General features: G+C 36.4%; 1 protein-coding gene across 16 annotated transcripts in view; it reads left to right on the forward strand.

The window, feature by feature from the left end:
- The window catches only part of LOC126370072 (protein tramtrack, beta isoform-like), a 282,534-nt gene that overhangs the window by 221,374 nt on the left and 36,641 nt on the right, over positions 1–24,519 (forward strand). Inside the window, exon 5 of one of the 16 annotated variants that reach the window (XM_050014735.1) lies at positions 13,513–13,859. The exons of 11 other annotated variants lie outside the window; for them this stretch is intronic. In XM_050014735.1, coding sequence (XP_049870692.1) covers positions 13,513–13,781 — 269 coding nt within the window. In that variant the 3' untranslated portion in view covers positions 13,782–13,859. Of the gene's footprint in view, positions 1–2,666; positions 3,312–10,297; positions 11,295–13,512; positions 13,860–18,490; positions 19,707–21,631; positions 23,560–24,519 lie in introns of those variants that run through there. 4 more of the 16 variants (XM_050014748.1, XM_050014741.1, XM_050014767.1 and 1 more) reach the window with 4 other exon arrangements.

Below are 24,519 nucleotides of genomic sequence, written 5' to 3' on the forward strand. Positions count from 1 at the left end.
CTGGAAAACAGCTCCTTCTGTATAAGGATTACACGTTCTGTCGCAATAACAGCGGTAAAGCGACGCACACATGGCACTGTTCCAGCAAGAGCACTAAGGACATAATGTGCAGGGCTCGTTGCATCACTGATTTTGACGGAAATATACTCAAGGCTGTCACGAACCATTCTCATGCTCCTCCTAAATACATAATCCGGAATGGAGTGTACATTAAAATGTACGTATAAATGTAATATAATATGCACGGTGTTAGTGACATCGTAACGAATACTGAGGGGGATGATTCAGACCATGATTCTGAGTGTTTTTTTTATGCGATATTAACTTAGAATCATGAGCTGATCCAACCTTCTCAGTATTTGCTACGATGTCACTTTCACCCCGTACAAGTATGTACAGGTAGCCATACAAGTGCGAATGGGTGTTAGTGATATTGTAACAAATACTGAGGGGGATGATTCAGACCATGATTTTGAGTTGATATCAAGTGGATTTTCCTGTTGGAAAATTCATGAAAATTTTAGTGTTCTTTTTAATTATTTTCAGTTCCATACTTTTGCGATAGAAAATTTCTACTGGATAAGAACTCAGAATTATGGTCTGAATCATCCTTTAAAGTTTTCGTTACGATGTCATTATTACCCTGTAATGTGTATATGCAAATGTATCAGTTCAGAATTCACTACTTTTTAGTCACTAAAAGAAGTAGCTCTAATGGAAATTGTACAAAATTATTTCAGATAACGTGGCGGATGATGTCGGCGGGCAGGTATGTTGTACCGCGAGTCACCAACTACTTCTGATAGAACACTCCGTAAACGAGTACCTTATCTGTACAACATGCTGCCTGTCGACATACGACAGGAGTTCAATGAAAATGAGTAAATTGTTATTTTAATATCTTATTCAAAAGATCTCTTAGCTTTAAGTCAACAATTTAAGTATTAGTACTTAGTACCTAATGTTATTAGGCGAACTTCGCTTTCATAGTCAAACTAAGCATTGATTTTATAGTGTTTTGAATGTTAATTTTGTGAAAATAAACATCTATTCGATTCACATACGACATTACAGGCTTGAATTACCCGATTGTCCGAAAAAGTAAGATGATTCCATGCTTTGGAGGGCACGTTAAGCCTTTGGTCCTGGCTATTAGCCGTAAAAAGCTCCTCCAACAATCCGCAGTGAAGAAGCGTGGTGGAGTATGTTCCATACATCCGGTTGATTGAGAGATTCCGGTTTATGTCCATTCTAGGCTGTTTATGTCTATTCTATTCAATATTCGTATATTACAATATTACAAAAATATACTCAATACGTCTTAGTAACGGTAGTACTGAATTAATTCGATTTTTATCAAATGTTAAGCGTAATTAAATATTCAACTAATATATTGTAAAAGGAATATCAACAATAAATGGATATGTAATACAAAATACTATTTGTGTTTACGACGAACTTTTTATATTTAAATGCTTTCTTTTATTTCGAAATAATTGTGCGTGACAAGAATATCTAACGTGTAATATGTTTGCAGATGTTCCTTTTGTAAAAAAAAAAAAAAGCTGGGACATAGCTTTTTCTGTATAGGGTTACACGTTCTGTCGCAAGAGCTGCAGCAAGACATCACATATTTGGTACTGTTCCAGTAAGAGAACTAAGGACATTGTGTCCAAGCGATGCTGCTTCTCAGATTTCAAAGGAACTGGGGGGCTAAAATTGCCACTTGGAAGCAATTCATCATGTTGCAATTTGACAATTGCGCGTATAAAAGTAAGTGCGCAATGCAAACAAATGTCAAATAGCAATATTGCTTTCTTAGATGAATTGCTTTGATGTGGCCATTTCAACCCCCCTTTTCTCAAAGCTAACGCAGAACATAGTCATGCTTCTTTCAAATACGTCATCCGCCAGGGAGTGATTGTTAAAACGAAGAAAAAAAACCCGACAACGGAAAAGTCGCGCTCTTAAAGTATAACGTAATGTAGTATCACACGTGTATCTGTTACTGTAACAAGAAGTGTATAGTAGGGTGTTAGTGACACCGCACCGAATACAGAGGGTGATGATTCAGCATAGGATTCTGAGTTAATATCAAGTTTAGTGGAATTTTTGGCAAGTCAACACATTTTATTTAGGACGTGTTCCAGTAAACACACTAAGGACATAGTATGCAAATATGACCTTGAAAGCACGGTAAGAAAGGCCTCCACGACGCACACTCATCCACTAAACAATTAGTCCATGATGGAGTATATATATGAAAATAAAAAATATATAGCTAAGGAAATACTAAGTTGAGTCACATATTTTTTTCAATTTAATTTGGTTCATAATGAAGTTTAATGTAAATATAAATCTGTATCCATATAAATCTATTTTTATTACAAAGTCCATCACTATGCCAAGTGCTATGATAGTAATAATTTCAATAAAAACGCCAACTTACTAAAAACACGCAGATTTGGGTCCGTATTTTTGAATCGTTCGTCCCAATTCACGTGCAACAATATATTATACCTGTCTCATCTTGCAAATGACAAGTTCTGATATGCTACGTGAAATGGGTATACATTTTCGTATTCGCATTTGCGAATCGAAAACGAATGATTCAAAAATACGGTTCTAGATTGTTGGATTCCGATTAATTGTGATTCTGTTTTCAGTTGTTCAATTTGTGAAGAGTTCGGCTGGGAAGCCGCTTCTTCTATACGAGGAGTACCCGTTCTATCGCAGTCACGGCAGCAAGACAACATACTTTTGGGCGTGTTCCAGTAGGAACACTAAGGACATAATATGCAAGGCTCGTATCATCACTGACCTTGAAGGCTCTATACTAAAGGCTAACACGGTACACACGCATCTACCTTCTAAATATTTAGTTCACGATGGAGTGTTTATGAAAATAGGAAAATAGTAAGTTGATCCAGAGATTTGTTTTGGGTCATGGATCCTAACCTCTAGGTAAACATTTTGTTCAGTGTCATAAGCCTCGTCTGTTGAAGACGAATTAAGCAGTGTATGTGTATTAGAATAGTACAACTTACAAGTTCGACTGTCGAACAAATGGGTGGAAATGTGTTAGTTCGACTATTGTACAATGTAACAACGCTCTTGTCGGTGTAGCATTCTCTATTCTTGCCCATCAAAGGACAATTCTTTGAATCTTTAACTTTTGATTGGAATGTAAATTGTTCGAAATTTCTTTTGGATAATTTTAGACTGACTTATATTTCTATATTAGCATTATCTAATTTATCTTTGATCCGGTCATCTACCCAATTGTAAAATGAATGTTACCAATAAATGTTTATGAAATGCATAAAACTATTTTCGTATAAACAAACTTTTTATAACTTACCATAGTATCACGCCTATATCCCCGAAGGGGATAAGGGGGGCAAAGGTGTATATTATTTATGTACATACATCCACTTCTCGACATCTATGTTTAAGTTCCATGTATAATAGGGGGGCGAGCCTATTGCCATTAAATGGGCACAAATCCTGAAAACTACGTGATATCAATTAAAAAAAAATCAGGGTTATTACAAACTAAAGATTAAAAGATAAACTAGGTTTAAAATATAGCCCGCGCCACAAAAGAAGTTCCGCAGATTCTGCAAATAATTGTTGTACGAGCTAACATACACATTCATAATTTTATTACTTTACAAATTAGAATTTATTATAATTATGAGATTAAACGAATTTCCCTGTAAGTGAAGTTCTATCTCAATTATACGAAGCTCCTTGTTCGAGACGGGACTCCCTCTTTTCAATTTTAATATTCCGCCCTAAAGTCTCCACAGGTGATGAAGTTGTAATGACAGGTGATAATGACATTAGTTGACAGGTGCGTTCAGGAAGCGGGATACGAATCTTTTTTTTTAGGTTTGGATCATAGCTTTGAAAATTGTGACGACGATAGAGCATAAGACGTAGACTACACTGTAAGTCGTCTCGAACAAGGAGCGAGTATAATTTTATTTAGCATAGCGTGCACTTTGTTATACGTTGCATTTTCTTTAATTTGTGGAAACAATCAGTGTACGTTCAACACTCGACGGGTTCGGTTTTAAGTATTCAGCTCTCTTCGGAGTCACCAGCGCTTAGCTAGCTACCCCTTAGCTCTATACTAAACTCATACTAGCTTAGCTTAATGTTAACGTTCCGGCGTTATCAATTGTTATGACTTGTCAATAAGTTTCATTAAAATCCTTTTTTCGTGGCGCGGACTATTATTTTAAACTTAGTATATCTTTGGTCTTCGTTTTGTTATTAGGCGGTATATGAATAAAATTCTTGTTTGCAGATGTTCAGTATGTCCAAAGTTCATCTGGGAAACCGCTTCTTCTATATAAAGACTACAGGTTCTATCGAAGTCACGGCAGCAAAGCGAAATATTTTTGGTATTGTCCGAGTAGGAATACTAAGGACGCAATGTGCAAAGCTCGTTTCGTCACGGACCTTGAAGGCAGTGTATTAAAGGCCTTCACAGACCATACTCATCCACCTTATAAGTATTTTGTCCATGAAGGAGTATATATTAAAATGTAAATATGTATCCTTAACCTCTTATCTGCCGAGATACCAGACACAATAGACTTTATATTCGCTGGCTGGCATCTGGGTCAGATCTGCGTTCCGGCGTTCGAATTGTTAAATCTCATCTTGTGACAATGATGGTGATTCCAGTAAACACCATCTAATTTTTATTTTAAGTTGCCTGTCATTTTCTTATATGCCGAAAAGAAAAGGGATGGGTAAACGACAGGAATAAAATTTATTGAACACACGCCAATTTTAGGCAGTTTAAAAAGCCCTTCCAAAATTTTACATTGGCCAATAACTCGATAGAATTATGATGACAGCACATGTCAAGCGGGATACGTAATAATATCAGCAAGATACCTATATTTTATTCACTCATTTTAAAATTAGCATTTGTCAATCATCCGTCCCTTTCCCCTTCGGCGGATAAGAAAATGACGGGTATAACTTAAAATAAAATTAGGAAGTGTCTGCAGGAATATGGGTCAAGTTATACTATGCAACAAAAAACCGAACCTGTCAAATCTTCAGGTTGGGTAAGCGGACCTTATGAAAAACAGGATAACGCTAGAGAGATGATAATGATGATATACTATGCATGGGGTTTTCACAGGGTAAAAACCAGTTCAATTACAGATTCGGACACATACGTCCGAATACATTTCCCGGGTACGTATTTTGGTTTCCTTCACGATAAATTCGAAAATTATTGGTTTAGGCCCGTGATAGATTTGAACCTGCGACCTCACAATGAGAGTCAAGCGTTCTAACTAAACGTTAATATTTAATGCCTCTTAAGTTCACTTGCATGTCACGAGAGTTCATTTGCATGAGCTATTATTTGGCCACACTTTATTATATTGTAGCATAATTATTATATGCATGACGTGATACGAATAACTGGGGGTCTTCGCCTACTATCCACTTAAACCGCACTTCTGCGCATGCTCGCGTCAAATTTGCCAATTGTCAGGCGTCCGTCTTATGACGTCGCCGTTTTGTAGACACAGTTTTGTATCTTTCTATAGGACTTATTACACCTACTTGTCTGGCAGGCTAGATGAGTCAAGATCACGGGTGGTTATCACGGTTACTTCCATGCCCATATACGACATAAGCATATATACGACAATTTGAATATCGAATGCGAGCTATCGACAACCGACAATAGGGTGCGCATGACATGCCGTTTATGTGGACAGTAGGTTTAATTTTGTATATGAAATACCTGTGTAATTTGTGACAAACAGTAAATTATTAAAGAAATTCGGAACATTATATTACGCATTCGTTTATTCTATTTGTGCCCACCTCAGTAATTAAATTATGCCGTGACTTCCTCTACTAATAGATTTAATAATAAATATGTGCAAAATATTTCACGTTTAAAATATATTTTTGATTTCAGTCGTTCAATACGTCACAAATATAACTGGGAAACCTCTTCTTCTGTATCAGGGATATCCATTCTATCGCAACCTCGGCAGCAAGACAACATTGCATTGGCCTTGTTCCAGCAAGCACAAAATGTGCAAGGCTCGAATCGTCACAAGCCTTGGAGGAGAGGTCATTAAAGCTACCACGGAACATAGTCACCCACCCCCCAAATACGTCATCCGTGATGGTGTTTATATTAAGATGTAAATAGCACGCATACATACAGCCCAAGATACAACACCAACTTTTATCACATCTTTTCTTTCTGTCTTTTGTCATTGAGTGAGTACTACTTATACATATAATTATAGAAAAACATGTTGTAAGACTGTCCATTGTTTGTTAAGGACACTACAGACTGAATAAACTTCAATGTCCGAAAAACTAAGATTTCGGAAGGCACGTTAGGCCCTGAGTAGCGTGCCACTAGCTCAAACACCTCCACCAACCAACAGTGGAGCAGCGTGGTGGACTATACTGCACACTTAATTGATTGAGGAGAGACCTGTGCCCAGCAATGGGACGTATACAGATTGTTATTGACATCGTTACGAACACTGAGGGGTATGATTTAGACCATAATTCTGTGTGATATAAACACTCAATGGAATTTTCCGTCGCAAAAATTACGTTTTTTTTAATTTATTTTTAGTTCTATACTTTTGCGATAGAAAATTCCATTGAACTCAGAATAATGACCTGAATCATCCTACTCAGTATTTGTTACGACGTAACTTACACCCCTGACAAGTATGTACAGGTAACCGTACAAATACGTATGGGTGTTAGTGACAGGTTGGTTTCCTGTTAATGTGAAGAGTATTACGATATTAGTGGCGTGGAAATAAAAGCAAAAAAATGTTTTGCTGTAAATGCTACTACTACATGCTTCTATGCCGGTGTGGGAGCGAATATGAGATGTAGAACGCTTACTGCTGTTATCTTTTCGCGCTTGTTCTAAGTGCTATATTAGAAGTTATTTAATAAGTTTTAACACGTATTTGACTATTAAAATGTAATTTGAATCAAAATTTTGTATTTTATTGACTATTTTACATTTTTAATTGATTCGTTTATAAAGATACGGATACAAATGATATTACAACTGTGGCAAAGCGCCCAAAACAAAGGTTTACGTCAGCTTCACTTTTGCGATTATAATAAAGTTGTAACCCATCTTACGTCTTTTTTCAGATATTATACAAGTGACAAATTCGTCAGGAAAACCACTTCTTCTGTATAAGGACTATTCGTTCTATCGTAGTCATGGGAGCAAATCGACGTATCACTGGCCTTGTTCTAGCAAGAACAAAATGTGCAAGGCTCGTTTCATCACTGACCTTGAAGGCACCATACTCAAGGCTTTAACGGAGCATAATCATCCACCTGCCAAATATGTCCTTCGCAATGGAGTGTATATTAAAATTTAAGCCCCAGACATTACATACAAAAATCTCATTTTAACTTTATGTCGCCTAATGCGTAAGTGCGAGCACCAGGTCTTAGAAGCATAAAGCAACAAAGGAAGAATTATTGCTTTGTATACAGCAAGCTTTGTCGGTTTAGTCCACTAAAGGCCGCAGCGGCTTTCGCGATTCGTGCAGAAATCTCTGACTCGAGATGGTTAAAGACTCAAGTGGGACTCTCTATTGTGCTTCTTGCAACAGGATTTTCAAAACAAAATTTGGTTTTGCTAAGCACGCTCGCGCCCATGCAAGAGCCCAGGCTAAGACTAGCTAAGAGTGTCGCCGTCGACGAATACGTCTGGGAAGACATCATCAAGTGCGAGCGAGACACAGTCCACGCCTTCCACCTTAAACCTTGCCTATTTCAGTCGATACGAGATACGAATTGGTGTGGAGCGGAGAGTTACCATTCTACATGTAGTATTATTCTCTATTCTACGCCTCTGTATCATTTTGCGGCCTTTATTCTGCTCAGGAGAAGCCACAACAAGTCTTCGTGTTCCTTTCATCTCTGTTAATTGACATCTCAGTACTCACGCCTTTCATATACATTATTTTGGTTACCTTACCTTCACTTAAAACATTTTCACTTTCGTGGATTTTCCCCCTGTTTCTATGACTATCTTTATTCGTAGTCCTCACTTTTTTCTTAAAATGTCCTTTATATCTTCTCATAACTTGCCCAAAGAGCAACTTCATAGTTTTTTTATTAAACGACGTCGAAGAAGTAATTGGTAATAATTGAACATTATTGTATTAAATAATATAATTGGAAATATTGTAAAAAAATAACAGTGTGTATAGTAAATTATAAAACTTTGATTTTGCTTTTGAATTAACGTTGTTGTTGGGTTTGTTTATGGCGGAGAGCAACGGGGGCGATAACTAAGTTTTTTTATTAAGTATAATTATTTTGTGTTATCATTACATTTCGCTCATTAGCAAACGTACTGTTTCTAACAAAAACTGAGCGCTTTACATACGTTATAACCACGAAGGATCCTATATAAAACAGGTATAAAAATAGATTGTACCTACATACTTTTAAATAGCAAGTATGTTAGAGAAATCTAATTTACACAATATAAGTTCATGATTATATTCCCAGTTGGGCTAGTCAGAGGTCCACCCATCGTAAGATGAACTAACGCTTCACCGAGCTTACTGTTAGACCAATATGATAAGTGTAATGGTCGAGCCTACAGGGTTAGGGGAAACTGCACTCAATAACTCATTGGTGTAAGTCCGGTAAAATTGTATATTTCAACACTTCTTATTTTTTTTTATCATCATCACCAGCCCATTAACGTCCCCACTGCTGGGGCACGGGCCTCCCCTATGGATGGATAGGGAGATCGGGCCTTAAACCACCACGCGGGCCCAGTGCGGATTGGTGGTTATTAACGACTGCTAATGCAGCCGGGACCAACGGCTTAACGTGCCTTCCGAAGCACGGAGCAGCTCGAGATGAAAACTTTTTTTTTGTCGTCACCCATCCTATGACCGGCCTTTGTGAAAGTTGCTTAACTTCAACAATCGCAGACCGAGCGCGTTTACCGCTGCGCCACCGAGCTCCTGAATTTTTCTCCTGAATTTGTTTTTATAATTTACATTTATTTATTTTATTTTTTATGATTTCAGTTACTTGGGTGACGAATCAAGCTGGTAAAATGTTAGCCGTGTATCAAGGATATACCTTCTACAGGAATAACCATGGTTCAGCATCAGAGTACTGGCGTTGTACCAATAGAAGCCAAACTAATTGCAAGGCCCGCCTCATCACCAACTTACAAGGACAACTGCAACATGTCATACCGGACCACAGTCATCCACCTAATAAATTCGTAATACGCAACGGAATTTACATAAAAATGTGAGGTTATATCATTGACGTCGTATGTGTCGTGGCCAGATCTTAGAATTGAGCATTTCATGATGTACTCGATCATTTCATGAAATGGTCATATTTCATGAAACTTTTTCCAGAAAATAAAATATTTTAAGAGGTATAAAGTAATCGTCTGTATTAGGTATATCTATCCGAAAACTGTCAAGTAGCCAATGACATAAATCATTGTTGCATTCTAAGTCTAATTTTTAATCTGTTTTTTCTTAGTGTTTTCATTACTTTTTTATAATGTCAATTGTGCTTCCATTTAATGTCTCTCGGCCATCAACATATTTCTATATCATATTATACAAATCTAAATCCTAATTTCTATGTTCATTAATAAACAAAATTGCATTTTTTAACCGTTATGTTTTATTTGTTTTTTATTAAAAATATACGTAAAACGTTTTTTTTTTTTTCAATAATATTAGTAAGTATCATAATTTTATACTTTAAGTAAGGTTGGTGTTCGTTAGTTACTGCTCGGTTGCTTTAGATTTATCATGTATCAGAATTTGAATTTGGAACTAAGTATCTATAGTTGTTTTACTTTGATTCCCGCGTGAAAAAATAACATGTTTACTGTTTGTTTATATTTATGTTCAGCTGTCATCTAAATCGAGCTTTATTTAATGAAGCATATTATTTCGGTTGTACCTACTACAAAGCTTTGACATAAATTATTTACTACCTATTTTTATTAGTATCACTATTATGTATGAGCCATGTTGTAGAACGCTTGTCTCTCACTTTGAGGTCGCGGGTTCGAATTCAGCACAGGCAAAATTCATTTTTAACCCCCTTGCTGTTATTTAAATCAAATTATATGTATGTTTATGCAAATTATTGACGTAAATCATTTAATACATTATTATTTTGTCAATGAAGCCACGTAGACCTTTCAGTATTTACTATTGCTTTCTATACTTACCTAAAAACACATTTGCAGTTACCTGGGTGACAAGTCATGCTGGCAAAACGTTGGCTCTGTTCCAAGGCTATACATTTTACAAGAACAGCCATAGCACGGCGACGGAATATTGGAGGTGTACCAGCAAAAGTCAAACGCAATGCAAGGCCAGGCTGATCACAGACTTCCATGGACAGCTTCAAGATGTCATAGCTAACCACACTCATCCACCTAACAAATTCATCATACGCAACGGTTTCTATGTAAAAATATGAGAGGCTAAAGCATTAATTACATAGAAGGAAAGCTAGAAGGAAAGAAAGGAAGGGGAAGACCAAGAAGAGCTTACATGGAACAGATCAAAGAGTAGGCGAACTTCGTGTCTTATAAGGAAGTGAAGGAATTGGTCTTTGATAGACAAGAATGGAGAATGCTACACCGACAAGAGCGTGGCTATTAAATTAGTGACGATGTAAGCACTACTTAGTGCTGATACTTACAGACAAAACTAAGCCTGATTATACTTGCCAATCCATCGGATGTACATGTAAAATGTATGGTAAAATCGTGCCCATAGAGTAGCGGAATAAGGCGTTTAATTTTCTTTTAGTCTGACAGCTCTAAAGGTAGTGCCATCCTTCACTAAGGAGGAGTGCAAGACAGAGCTAATTTCGAGATCGCATAACAGTAGTGATTTCTTGTCGTGGGGGGTTAGCCAAGTTACAATAGCCATAAAAATGTGCCAGTCATAAAAAATGTATGGGATTCACATTAAGTATCATGATAATGTGTAAATCTCAAATATTTTTGTCACTGTCACAATCGTTTGCAACTTGGCTAAGGCCTCTGGTTATTATATTATTAGCCTATTTTCTTGTTAACCCAATTTCGTTACGTGTAAGTAATGATACCTGAAAAAAAGATTTATTATAATATGTTATTATTTATACAGTTATACTGCCAGCGCACTTAGTTTATTAATTATTGTTTTCAATACCTAATACGGAAAATCGAAATAAAAAATGAATTTTTGAAAGTATCTTTTTAAGTAATTGCGGTAGCATTTTATAACCACAAAGTAAATAGTGGGTAAGTATCGAATTTCTTATTGGGATATATTTTTATAAGAACTTATTGGTTTAGGAGATCCTTCTATATTCAAAAATTCACCTAAATGGAATAAGGACCGAATTCTGACGAGATAAGTAACTCAAGTAATATTTATACTATTTACTTTTATGCAACCTTTAAGAAACCTTTAAAAAAAATTCTTCAAGATTTCAAAGTCATTTCATTCCAGGTCAACCAGCAATGCTCGTGAAGAAATCCTCAGGGAAGCAGTTGCTCCTTCACAATGGATTCACGTACTATCGCGGGGTTACCTCAAAGTCCACAGAGCACTGGCCTTGTACCGCATCGGGTACTAAGTCCGGTTGTAAAGCGAGGATCACCATAGCTAAAGACGGCACGATAATCAAAGCGCACACTGTGCACTCCCACCGTGCTCCACAATATGTGGTCAAAAATGGAGTTTATATAAAAACGGGAGTATCATCATATTATCAGCCCGCGTCGGCCGACTGCTGGGTATAAGCTCACTCTGGACACTATATAAAACTCTCGTTCTTAAAGAGTCACCGCATAACCGGTTATTACATTTGCCAATCCATCCTGCCCGACGCGTCAAGGTCACGTTCTTGCCGATCAGAGTCATATAGTCTAAAAGCAAAATGGTAGAGCGTTACCATGGTAACCACGATCTCGTGCGAGTCTAATAGCGTCAATTTTCCCGATCTCAATGTGAACTTGGCGCAGCGGTCTGTGTGGATTGGGTAGTGTAATTACCGCTATAGTGTGTGCTTCCCCATATACGCGAGACAGGCAGTTCGTACGGCTTCTTACTTTCGCCTTAGGGTGTGAAGCCGCCGAAGCGGTCGCCCGCTCATTTCTCGCTCTAGCAAATTACGGGTTTAAGTGACAGAAAAGGATAGAAGCATAGGAAAGTGGGAAGCAATGCGGCCGAATGTAGTTTAATCCTAACAGACTGCAGTGGGTACCAAAATCGGGGGCGACGTCATGTAGCACGGATTGGTGCGCGGCAGAGAGTGTCCCATGAATACGTGCCTACTATTTTTATTTAGTCTATGCTCTGTAACCCGATAGATTGAGGGGAGGCCTGTACCCTGCAGTGGGACGTATATAAGCTGTTTATTTTATGTAATTGGTCTCGTACTAACATAAACCTGTTCCTCATCTCGAATACACATACATACATAAACAGCCTATGTACGTCCCACTGCTGGGCACAGGCCTCCCCTCAATCTATCGGGTTACAGAGCATAGACTAAATAAAAATAGTAGGCACGTATTCATGGGACACTCTCTGCCACAATCTCACCTTATGGTAAATGACGATGTGGTCTAGGGTGGATCACGTTTACCTAACAAGTGCCTATTCACTCTTGCCTTGAAGACTCATTAAATATAACGAGCTGCAAAAACAGACGACGGCATGCAGTTCGCATCAAAAAGGAAGAGGCGAAACAGTTAGTGCGGATTGGTGGGATATATGTCGCAGTCGGATTGTATAATCCGCTGTATTACATTACGGCTAGCTGTCTCGAATCGTTAAACCGCCGCAGTACAAAACGGCCCTGTTTTTGAAAGCAGCTAGCCGTAATGTAATAAAGCGGATTATACAATCCGACTGCGACATATACACAACATAAGGATGAAATGCCCGTCGACGTCTAGTTGTCCGTTACGGAAGTACTGTATACATATTTAAATCTTCATTCTAGACTGAACTATACACTCATTTTTGGTCGTACTTAAATTTAATTTTGTAGTTTGAAGTGTGCCAACCACACTCGTCTCTGAGCTGTTTCTTTCTGTTTCGTATTCTGACGCTTCAAGGAAGCGACATCGAAGAAAACTCTTAATGTAGCTTTAAAAGTTTTTATATTTATTCTTAGGTTAAGGTGTATATAGTACGGGCATAAATTTCCTATATTAAAATAAATGAATAAGGACATTGTATTTTTTTTTATTTATAATTCCAGTGGTTATTTGAATAGATTCACGCACTTTATATACTAAACTTTTTTTAGTGGGTCGATCTTATTAATTTTTAAAGAGAAAATTAAATCGTTTTTTTCTGACTCGGACGGGATTTGAACCCGCAGCTCTTGTCAAGTTTTTTTATTTGTAAATATTGTTTATTTGGTTTTAACACTTTTTATCTTATATTCCAGTGCGCATAAGATATCTGCAAACAAAGGATGGAAATACCAGAGCAATAATGAACGGACACGTTTTTACAAGAATCATAAAACGAGATGTCGTTTACTGGAGCTGTAAGCTTAAATCTATGGGATGCCAAGCCCGGTTCAATATCAACCCGGAGCGTGGACTTCAAATAGTATGCTCAAAACATACTCACCCACCAACCCAATATATTATTCGTGAAGGACTAATCTTCGACAAAAAACGAAATTCTGGAAGGAAATATGTTCCCAAATGAATGTAAAGGTCATTGATATATCTTTCCGTGGTCCGAAGTCGGTATCGTATTACTAATAAAATAAAGTAATGGTTTAAATGGTGTGTTTATGTTGAAGTTTCATATAAACTTTGCCACCCCTATTCGCTAAATCCCGTCTTAGTGAACAGTTAGGTCTTGAAAGGAATCCTTATGGAAAATTTGCAAAGCAAGCAAAGCAATTGTGCATATGAAATTAAGTGCGCAATGCAAACAAAGGTCAAATAGCAATATTGCTTTTTTAGATGAATTGCTTCAATGTGGCAATTTTTACCCCCCGTTCTTGTTAGAAACATTACGTTTTCTAACGAGCGAAATGAAATATCGAGAGATTGTGAAATTGTATATCTACTATGATTTTTTTGTATACCTATATGTACGTATATGTTTCTTCTGTGGTAGTAGTGTTCCAAATAAATGTATTTTTTGGAATATTTCTTCTATATTGGTTTTTATATATTTTAAAGTGTAAGTAAGGTTCATCATATCAATTTTAGAACATCGTATCAACGGTGGCTGCAAGTTGTCTTTGATTAATTGTGGCTCTGCTCACTCCAATAGATCTCTATTGGGCGCGAGTTAATGTTTGTATTAGCAAAGTAGTTCGCAAAAAAAGACATTGTATTAACAAAGCGTATTTTTTCAGGTATTACCTGGGTACGGAATAAGGCGGATAAAGAAATAGCAATATTCAGAGGCTATTCATTCTTCTGTGGACTGAGGACTAAGACGACGGACAACTGGCTGTGTACCAAGTCTGGTGGGAGGGGCAAGAGGTGTAAGGCTCGGATTAATACCACCAAGAGTAAGCAGATCATACGAGCGTGCATCGCGCATAACCATCCCCCACCCTCGTTCGTGGTTCGCAACGGTATTATTATAAGAATACCGTCTTCTGAAATGGTCACTGGAGAATAATTTTGTTCCATTTAACTCAAGTTCGTATACGTCCTTGATAGCCCTGTTCGGAGAATGCGCGGCTTTCATCTTAGTGTTACGGGTTCGATTATCGGTTCAGGCTCTAAATCAGTAAATTCGACTTAATCATAGATTAATAGATATGAGTTGATTTCCAAGATTCGTGCCCTGTCGGCAATTGTCTCGCTCCCTGTTACATAGGACAATAAGTTAGCTGGCGAGGAGTGCGTATATACTATACACCTCTACCTTTTTCGGTATACAGACGTGATGCTATGTTATGTTATGTTATAAACAACCTCGTTTAGGCTACAGATCCACGTAGGACGTACATATGAGTGAATATCAAAATGTGCCAAGTTTGGTGGCGAACTTTCATATTATTTTTTCGTGAAAAATTGTGTTCCGACATGAAAAAGGATAGTTCTAGCTACGGGTTAACTTGTCCCAATTTTTCACGAAAAAATGATATATGAAAGTTCGCCACCAAACTTGACATTTTGATATTCACCCATATAGACTTGAGTACATATAGAGGCTTGTGCCTGCCCTCTATTAACCGGAAGGTATATACAGCATACTAGAGGGTTATTAAAAAGAAAGTTTCTTTTTAATGTCAACTCGTGTATATTTGTAATTTCAGTTCGAGTGCCATAGCAAGAATTTAATTATGTAAATTAAACTTATGAAAAAAAGTTTTTATTTTTTTAAGTAAAGGTTTAAATTCCTATCGTATTATTTAAATTATACGTGGAAATTTAATAATAAGTTTGACTGCAAGTTTGTTTGTTTGTTTGAGTGTAACTGTAATATATAGATAAGGATCAAAGACAATTTAATTTCAAGCTTAGATAAATAATTGTTTTATAAAAGTAATAATAATAAGAAATAAATATTAGAATAATTTATTTGTAAATATTTATTAGATTACAATCGAAAATTGGTGTGATGTCCGCTTAGTCACTTTTGTGCTATGCACATTTTTTCAGTTCGCTTCAATGTTATGAACATTACTGAAACTGAAAATGCGAACACTAGTTAGATATCTAATATGTAGTTTTGTATTCACGCACTAATAGGTATATTATAAATAATAATTATAGAGCATATATATTCATGACAAGACGAGTGAGTAGAATAAGTAATTCATATACACTTCTCATCAAAAAAATCGAAACACTTCCGTTTTCATTGTTTCTGTCCGAATTTAACACAAAAAAGAATTCATACGATGAAAAAAAATACATAAATGTATAGCTGGCAGTTTGGCCATTACAGTAATAAGCGAAAATTCTAAATTCAAAATTAGAATTTCATTTGTTTATCTTATAAACGAAATGAATCACTGTTTTGAGACAAATGTGTGTTTAGGGTTGGAGTACATTTAGCGTTTAAAAACTAAAAATTGGCGCCTATCCTTAAACTTTTTGTTTTTTATTTCAATACTGTGACTTTGGGACGTCAGAAAAAAAGGTTTTTTTTCTAAAACGTATGGATACTTCGCCCACAGAAGCCGCCCAAGTTGTGGCATTGCTGGATTCTGGCCTTAGTCAGCGTGTTGTGGCTGCAAGACTGCATCTAAGCCTGTCATCTGTTCATAGAGTCTATAAACGTTATCGGGAGATTGGTTTGTTCACGCGCCGTTCAGGATCTGGCAGGAATCGGGTCACTTCTGAGCGAGATGATCGATTTATTGTAACAACTTCTTTAAGAAATCGACGCCTTAACGCTTTTCAACTGCAGCAGCGGCTTCGTGTTGTACGAAGGGTGGCTGTAAGTGACTCTACAATTAGAAGAAGGTTGAAGGATCGTGGACTGGTACCGCATAAGCCAGCAAATGGGCCGAAATTAACTGCAGACCATCGAAGAGCGCGCCTTAACTTTGCACGTGAGCACCTAAATTAGTCATACCTACAGTGGAGCAAAGTTCTCTTTTCTGATGAGTGTAAAATTATGCTGTATGGTAACGACGGAAGGAACAAGGTCTACAGAAGAGACGGAGAACGCTATGTACAATGCTGCATTGAAGAAAAGGTCAGCTATGGTGGCGGTTCGTGGACGGTTTGGGGAGGAATCAGCGCCGACGGTAAGACAGAGCTTGCTTTCGTGTCTGGGCCATGTCTGCCTGCACTAAACTGTCATCGGTACGTCGAAGAGTGTCTCGAGCCTCATGTGATGCCCTATGCACATTTTATTGGCAACGGCTTCATATTCATGCACGACAATGCTAGGGCTCACACCGCGGGCGTCGTACGAGATTATCTTAACGAAGTCGATATCTCTATTATGGAATGGCCAGCAAGAAGCCCGGACATGAATCCCATTGAACATCTGTGGGATGAATTAAAGAGACGAATTCGAGCAAGAGATCCTGCCCCAGAAACACTTAGCCAGCTGCAAGATGCAATCCAAGAGGAATGGGACAATATACCACAGCATGTGATCGTGACTCTCATCCGATCGATGAAGAACCGTATGGAAGCAGTAATTAGAGCTCGGGGAGGGAATACAAGTTATTAAATAAACGTTTTTTAGCTTTTTTTTTCATTTACGTGTGTTGTTTTATCCATTTCCTTTATACTCCATACGGAATAAAAATGACTCATTTAACAAAATACGAAACCTATGAAAAATTCATTTAAATTTAGAACATTAACATTAAGATTTGATAAGCTCATATTACTCACTATTAAACGACATTTAACATTTATTCCTAAATGTACACATTTTTCTGATAATCCTGACAAAACGTAAACTTACAAGGTGTTTCGATTTTTTTGATGAGAAGTGTATTAAACGCAAGATTTGTAGTTAGCAAATTGAATATAAATAAGTAAGTCAGCACTATTTTTAAACATTTTTAAATAATATTAATTCCATTTACCCGCACCAATCTTTTTAAATACTGAAAGCTGGTGTTATTTTATTAGAATTATTTATTTACTTACTATCATGTATTGGTCAGTCATTAGTAGTATACTACTACTAGGTAGTTAGTATGTCAAAGGTTGCATTAATACAGTGCGCCTAACAAGGTCCGCAGAGCCACTAGCTTAAAAAGAACTGTATTTTTAATAAACTGTAACTATTGCGATTTATACATTGTCTTTGAAATTCAATGTCTTCGTGGTTTACAATAGTACATACAATTTATTCTCTATAAATCAAAGAAAGTGTAAATAAATAAAATTGTGTAAATAATATTTCTCTCTTCACTTAATAAGTTTTTAATATTCTTCAAACATTTTAAACACTGTGTGTTTGGTTTTAAATGATTACATGTCATTTTTGCACAGAGAGAGACTTTCATTTGCAGTTGTCGTCAGAGTTACACAAAAAAGTTTTCTTTCCTTGTCTTTGGTCTATATTTGATAATATTTATAAGTGGATACTGAACAGACAGTTATTATCGTCGTGAGACTTAAAAATGTGAAATGTTTGAGTACACATCGTATACTGCACTGTACGCACTTTTCATACCTATAACCAAAGGTTGTCTGGAAGAGATTGCTACAAAGCATTAAGTTTGCCTATTGTATACTTCTATTTCTTTTTTGTTTTTAATTTTGTATTTCCTGTGTGTTAGATAAAGTATTTGTTATGTTATTTCTGTGTGGCGTAGAGGCAGTGTAAAGAAGTTTAACTTTGCCTCGAAAATACCTCATTCGCACTGACTTGTATGGACAGCGACTGGAAGTCTTCGGATTACCTGTTGCTCTGTTCACCTGTAGATATCTCTAGCGTACTTATGTTAATATTTTCTTATTTTTCAGTTCAGTGGTATATGAATTCGTCTGGCAAGGAAGTTCCAGTGCTTATGGGGTACACCTACTTCTTGAAATCAAAACATAAGATGACCAACTACTGGCAATGTACGTTGTCGGGCGGAGCCGGGAGGAATTGCAAAGCTTGCATAGTAACTACTAAAGACAAGCTAATAGTGCGAGTGAACTGTTATCATAACCATCCACCTCCAAACTTCATTATTCACGAGGGGAAGATTGTCAAAATCAAATCATAGCAAAGACTTGTAACTAAATTATAAATAATTATCAGCTAATGGTCTCGGCTACTATTTATTTAAGTTAGTATAGACAGTAACTTAATAATAGAATAAATAATTATCCCATATCATAGGGGTATAGGGGGATCGAAAGGATGCCAGTGCCCAGCAGTGGGACACAGGGTGTTAGTGACATCGTAACGAAAACTTTGAGGGATGGTTGCGACCATGATTCTGAGTTAAGCCGTTACGCCGTTGGTCCCGGTTACTACTTACTGAAGTAAGTACGCAGTCGTTACATGAGTCATGTCAGGGGCCTATGGCGGCTCAATAATAACCCTGACACCAGGGTTGATGGGGTTGGTAATCCACCTCACAACCCACACGATAGAAGAAGAAGTTGATATCAAGTGGAATTTTCCGTTGCGTAAGTGTGGAACTGAAAATAAGAAAAAAAAACATGAATTTTTGACAGGAAATTCCACGTGATATCGAATCGTGGTCTGAATCATCCCCCACAGTATTCGTTACGATGTCGCTAACACCAATACCTACTTGTATGAATACCTGTGCGTAATTTTACGGGATGGGGTTGGGGGTGTATGGGACATCGTAACAAATACTGAGGGGGATGATTCAGCTCATTATCAAGTAGAATTTTACATATCAAAGGTATAGAATTTAAAATACGTAATTAAAAACATCACAAAAAACATTAATTCAGCGACAGAAAATTCCACTTGTTATTAACTCAGAATCATAGTCTGAACCATCCCCTCAGTATTTGTTATGACGTCACTAACACCCTGTATAGACTATTTATTTAAACCAATACGAGCTTGGAGTGAGCTTGATTTACCCGATCTTGCTGAGCTGGGAGCCCTTTTTGGATACGTATAAGGCTTTTAATTACTTATTTTTGTAATTTTAATTTAATTATTTTATACGCGTATTTTCTGAAAAATCAAATTAAACTAATCCAAAGACTTGCCGTTTTATTCTTTTTGCGTATTATAAAATCATTATGCACTCAACAAATTTAATGAAAAAAAATGCACGAGAAAATGTCCATGCTCTTTTTTTCTTGAAATTTGTACTGCTTCCAATCAATCCATTTACAAAAACCTCGTAATTATCAATTTGTCTTAATTCTTACGGATAAGTTCTCAAGACAAATGAAACCGTACTTTAAGGATTAATTATATTAATATTCATATTAATATCAAGGTAAAAGATACTTTTTAACAGTTTGATGCATTTTATTTGGTTTAAAATACTATTGAAATATCTTGTCGCAAAATCTACAAAGTGATATTCTCCTTTTCAGTTGCATGGGGACGAAACAAGATGGGAACAGAATTGGCTGTTATCGACGGATACTCTTACTTCTTAGCGTATGTAGGAGAGAGAGCTGATCGATGGTCTTGCTCGTCATCAGGTGGGAAGGGGAGGAAATGCAGGGCTCGAGTCTTCATGACAAAGACGAAGCAAGTGTTACACGGATTTGCTAACCACAACCACCCGCCACCGTACAGGGTCTGTAATGGAATATGTATAAGTAATAAGAAAAAAAAGAAAGGACAAAGCGATGAATGTCTAACACCTTTGTATGTTTAAAAAAGCATATCCATTTGAAAAGCGAAGTGTTATCGCTTAAAGCGTAATATTTAAGAGTATTTTTCTTAGGTTAAACAATAAGATAAATAAGAATAAGAAAGACATTGGAGCTTTCGGCTTTGAGTTAAATTATTGTCTTACCTATGTATGTATATGTACTTTTAAGGTCGTTTTTGAAGGCTGAATGTGTTTGACATTGTCGAATTTAGATACAATATTTGGTCGAATATCTTAGTTGTGTTCACTGTTTAAAATTAAATTAGTAACTAATTATTTTAGTTTTTACTAAAAATAAACCATCAGACGTCTTAATAAGATTTAAAAACTAAAGAAATCTTTAGTATTTAAGAATTAATTTAACTTTTATTTTATTGTAATGTGTCTTTTACTAAATATATTCATTATTTATGTAAGTATAAGAGGAATATTGATAAAGTTGCCTTATCAAAATTGGAGGTTTTTTTGACTGTTGAGAATTGAAAATATAAAACTAAAGTTATTAAGTAGTAGGTCGAATTTGTTCTAAAAATTCACCCTGTGTCTGAGATAGGTTAATTTTAAATTAAATATGTTTTAAGCTCAATTATCGCTAAGATAATTTATTTACTTTATTTTATTTGATAATTTATTGTACACAGTATAACACAGAAACACAACATGAAGAGATAATTCAATTATGTGCGTTAAATTATATTAAATTTACTCCGCATTTGTCCGGGCAAGTAGCGAATGCCATACGTACTAAATCTACAATATGTCACGTCAAATACATAATAAAAAAATAATATTTATATTACATTGTATTTAAAATATAATAAGATTTATTTGTAAGTAGACATATTGCTATTAATAGTTTTTGTATATACTATTAAAAATGTATTCGAATGTACTTACTTATTGTTCTAGTTAACCTGTGGTTAAATTACATCATGTTTGATACTTAAATAAAAAAAAAAAAAAAAATAATATGATCAAATATTTCTTTAATAAGAACACGTTGGATAAGATAGATAAAATCTGTGATTAGGTTTAAAATGTTACTTAATTCCTCGATATAAACAGCTTAATAATAAATACTTTAATCATAAATTGTCTTTATTATGTAAGGTTCTGGATGAGGCATTCTTAGCAGTGTGATGATGATTGATTGATAATGATTCTGTAACGGAACTACCAACACCCTCCCTCCCCTATTCCCCCGCATAACTTATAAGTTATGTTCATCAGAATCACTAAATCAAAATCTGAACAAACACTATCAAAAAAAAACTAACTTACATATTTCTTTTTTCAGTACAATGGGTGACAAACTCCAAGGGTAAGACGCTGGCTATTTATGGTGGATACTCCTACTTCCTGGGCTACACGGGGTTGGATGTCGACCATTGGAACTGCTCATCATCAGGTGGGAAGGGCAAGTGCAAGGCTCGGATTTTCCTGAGTAAAGCCAGAGAGGTGGTGCGCGCATTTACCGAACATTCTCACCTACCCTCCAAGTATGTCATCCGCAATGGCGTTTATTTCAAAATAGGCTAGATCGGAGGAAAGCGTATCAGGATGATAGTAAGCGGACTACTGTGGGCTCTACCTACCCCAACGGGAAATAGGCGTGATTTTATGTATATATGTGATAGATAGGACCCGAACGGTGATAGATGGATCAGCACATAGCTCAATAATTAGTAATAACTAGAAAGGACGCACTTTCTCTGACATTGTTCATAAGTGTAACTATTTTGTATACACAAGATAAGGTACGGATATAAATTAAAAAACCCACCCTCCCTCTTCCGTCACAGGACCACACGAGCCGGCCAACGATGCCACCGCTTTACCGTGGAAAAAATCTATCGCGCACAAAGAAATTCAGCAACTCTGCCGCACCATTAAAAAGTGTTTCTTTTTTGACGTGACTTTTTTTGTAGATTTTCCGCAGATGGCATTAACTTTTTGGCCGGAATCAAAAAAAAGTGGAACGGGTTGCCGACTCAAGTGTTCCCTCCTTCTTATAACATGGGGTCCTTTATGCAAAGCGTCAAGAAGCACCTAGTAGGCCAGTATGGTAGTCGCAACTGATTCGAAACTGACTTATTGCGTCGCTTTTCAGTTGCTACTGCAATTAGCGCTTCTCTATGTTTACCATCAGGCATAGTGGAGCCAACATACTTGGCCAATATATAAAAAAAACACCTCCTATCAAGTCGTTCAGAAATATTGTTAAAATAATTTCTCAAACAGTATTTTTGCTAAAGAATGTTAGGTTAGGTTAGTAACGTACTAAACGCACCATACGTTTGTTTTTCTTTGATTGAGTCGAAAAAGCAACTTCTGTTGAGGGGAGACTTGTGCTCAACAGTGGGACATACACAGGCTCTTTATGTTGTTGTTGATTTATGTATTCACTTACAATATAGCATACTCTCAGAAGCATCGTTAATGCGTAACGCTTGCCCACTGCGACTTCTCAGAACTGCTGAACATTGGTAACTTCACTTCACATGAATTGATTTAAGTAACACGAATGAAAACATAATGAAATGACGACTAATTAAAAGCATCGCTATGATATGGTAACATCAAAGAGATTGGCAGTTGTATGTATAATACCCATTCGTAACTAGCTACGTAAAAAAAAGGAGATACAACAATTTGAAAGTTCATAGTTTAATAGTCTTAGCGCGTAATTACTTACTTCAGTGTTGCACTAAAAATTATAGGTATGGTCTTTATATTTGGTAGAAATAATTTATCATTTTACAAATTCATTTTTTTATCTATTTTTGATATATATACCTAGTAAGTTAGTTCTGATTTCGTAGTCATGTACGATATTGATAGATTTATATAAGGGCGCTCAGAACAAGATAATAAATGTTATTTTTGTTATGAAATAAGTATTTATTTTAATGAAAAAGCCGTGGGTGTATTAAGCATTAGGCGGTTGTCACACGATGCATTTGCGATAGCGATTAAGCGGTCGGCAACGTTGTATTAACTTGAATGTAAACCGTCGATTTTTAACACACGAACATCGCCTTACCGCGCGAGCAGACGCGCGGTCGACTGCGTCGTGTGATAACAGCCTAATGTCTTTCATAGAATATATTTTACGTCTAAGCTATCATTATAATTATTTATTAGTTTATTTTATCACAATACAGCAATGTTTTTGATGACACAAATAGTCGTTAGGTACTTATTTAATAAATACTTATGTGGAAATCATGTTTCTTTCTATATTCCCAAAAGAGAAAAACATTTTTATAATAATTTGTACAGCTTAAGAGAGACAAAGGGACGAAGATAAGTAAGGTAAGCTTGTCTCTAACAAAGAATTTTCTTCCAGCGAACCTGACAAGTGACACATGTATACAATATTATAAAAATGAACATAAATTATCCCTAAATTTTTATTTAGCCTGAAACATGCAAATGCTGGGCAAATTCGTCTTAGATCCGACATACACAACATAAGTTCACGACTATATCCTAATTGGGGCAGTCAACGGTACATCCATCGCAAGAATAGCTATGTACCCACACTTCACCGATGTACATACCTGTACAAAATTATTCCAGATAATTAATATACTACGTATACTAATATAAGCTTTGTATTTTGATCATTTTTTCTTTTCAGTGACTTGGCACCGCAACCCGTCAGGCAGCAACATAGCTATATATAAAGGGTACACATTCTCCTACGGTTTTTCTAGAAGGAACAGCGAGAGATGGCCTTGTTCGTCAGCGGGGAGAACCAGATGCAGAGCTAAAATCATTACTAAGGATAAAGAGATTTTGAACATGCAAACCGCACACAATCACCCGCCACCGAAGTACGAAATTCGTAACGGTATATTTGTAAGACTGTGGAAAGCTAGTCAGGAGGCAATGGCGAAACAAAAGTATGGTCAGGACAACAGTGACGAAAGCGAGTAGACGTAATTAAGACTGTTAAAACCCATATTGCTATTACACGTGTATAGTTAGTTCTTCAACTTTCTCCGCACGACCTAAATCCCATGACAGTTGCGGATTCCGAATACATCCCGCTTAGGGACGGTACTGAACTTTTCTTAGGATTTTCAATGAGCATGAGTAACAGACTTTCCGGCCAAGTAGTTAATGCCATCTGCGGCAAATCTACAATAAGTCACGTCAAAAAAAAAATAAAAAAAAAGT

The sequence above is a fragment of the Pectinophora gossypiella genome, chromosome 10 (genome assembly GCF_024362695.1).
Source record: "Pectinophora gossypiella chromosome 10, ilPecGoss1.1, whole genome shotgun sequence".
Taxonomy (NCBI): Eukaryota; Metazoa; Arthropoda; class Insecta; order Lepidoptera; family Gelechiidae; genus Pectinophora; species Pectinophora gossypiella.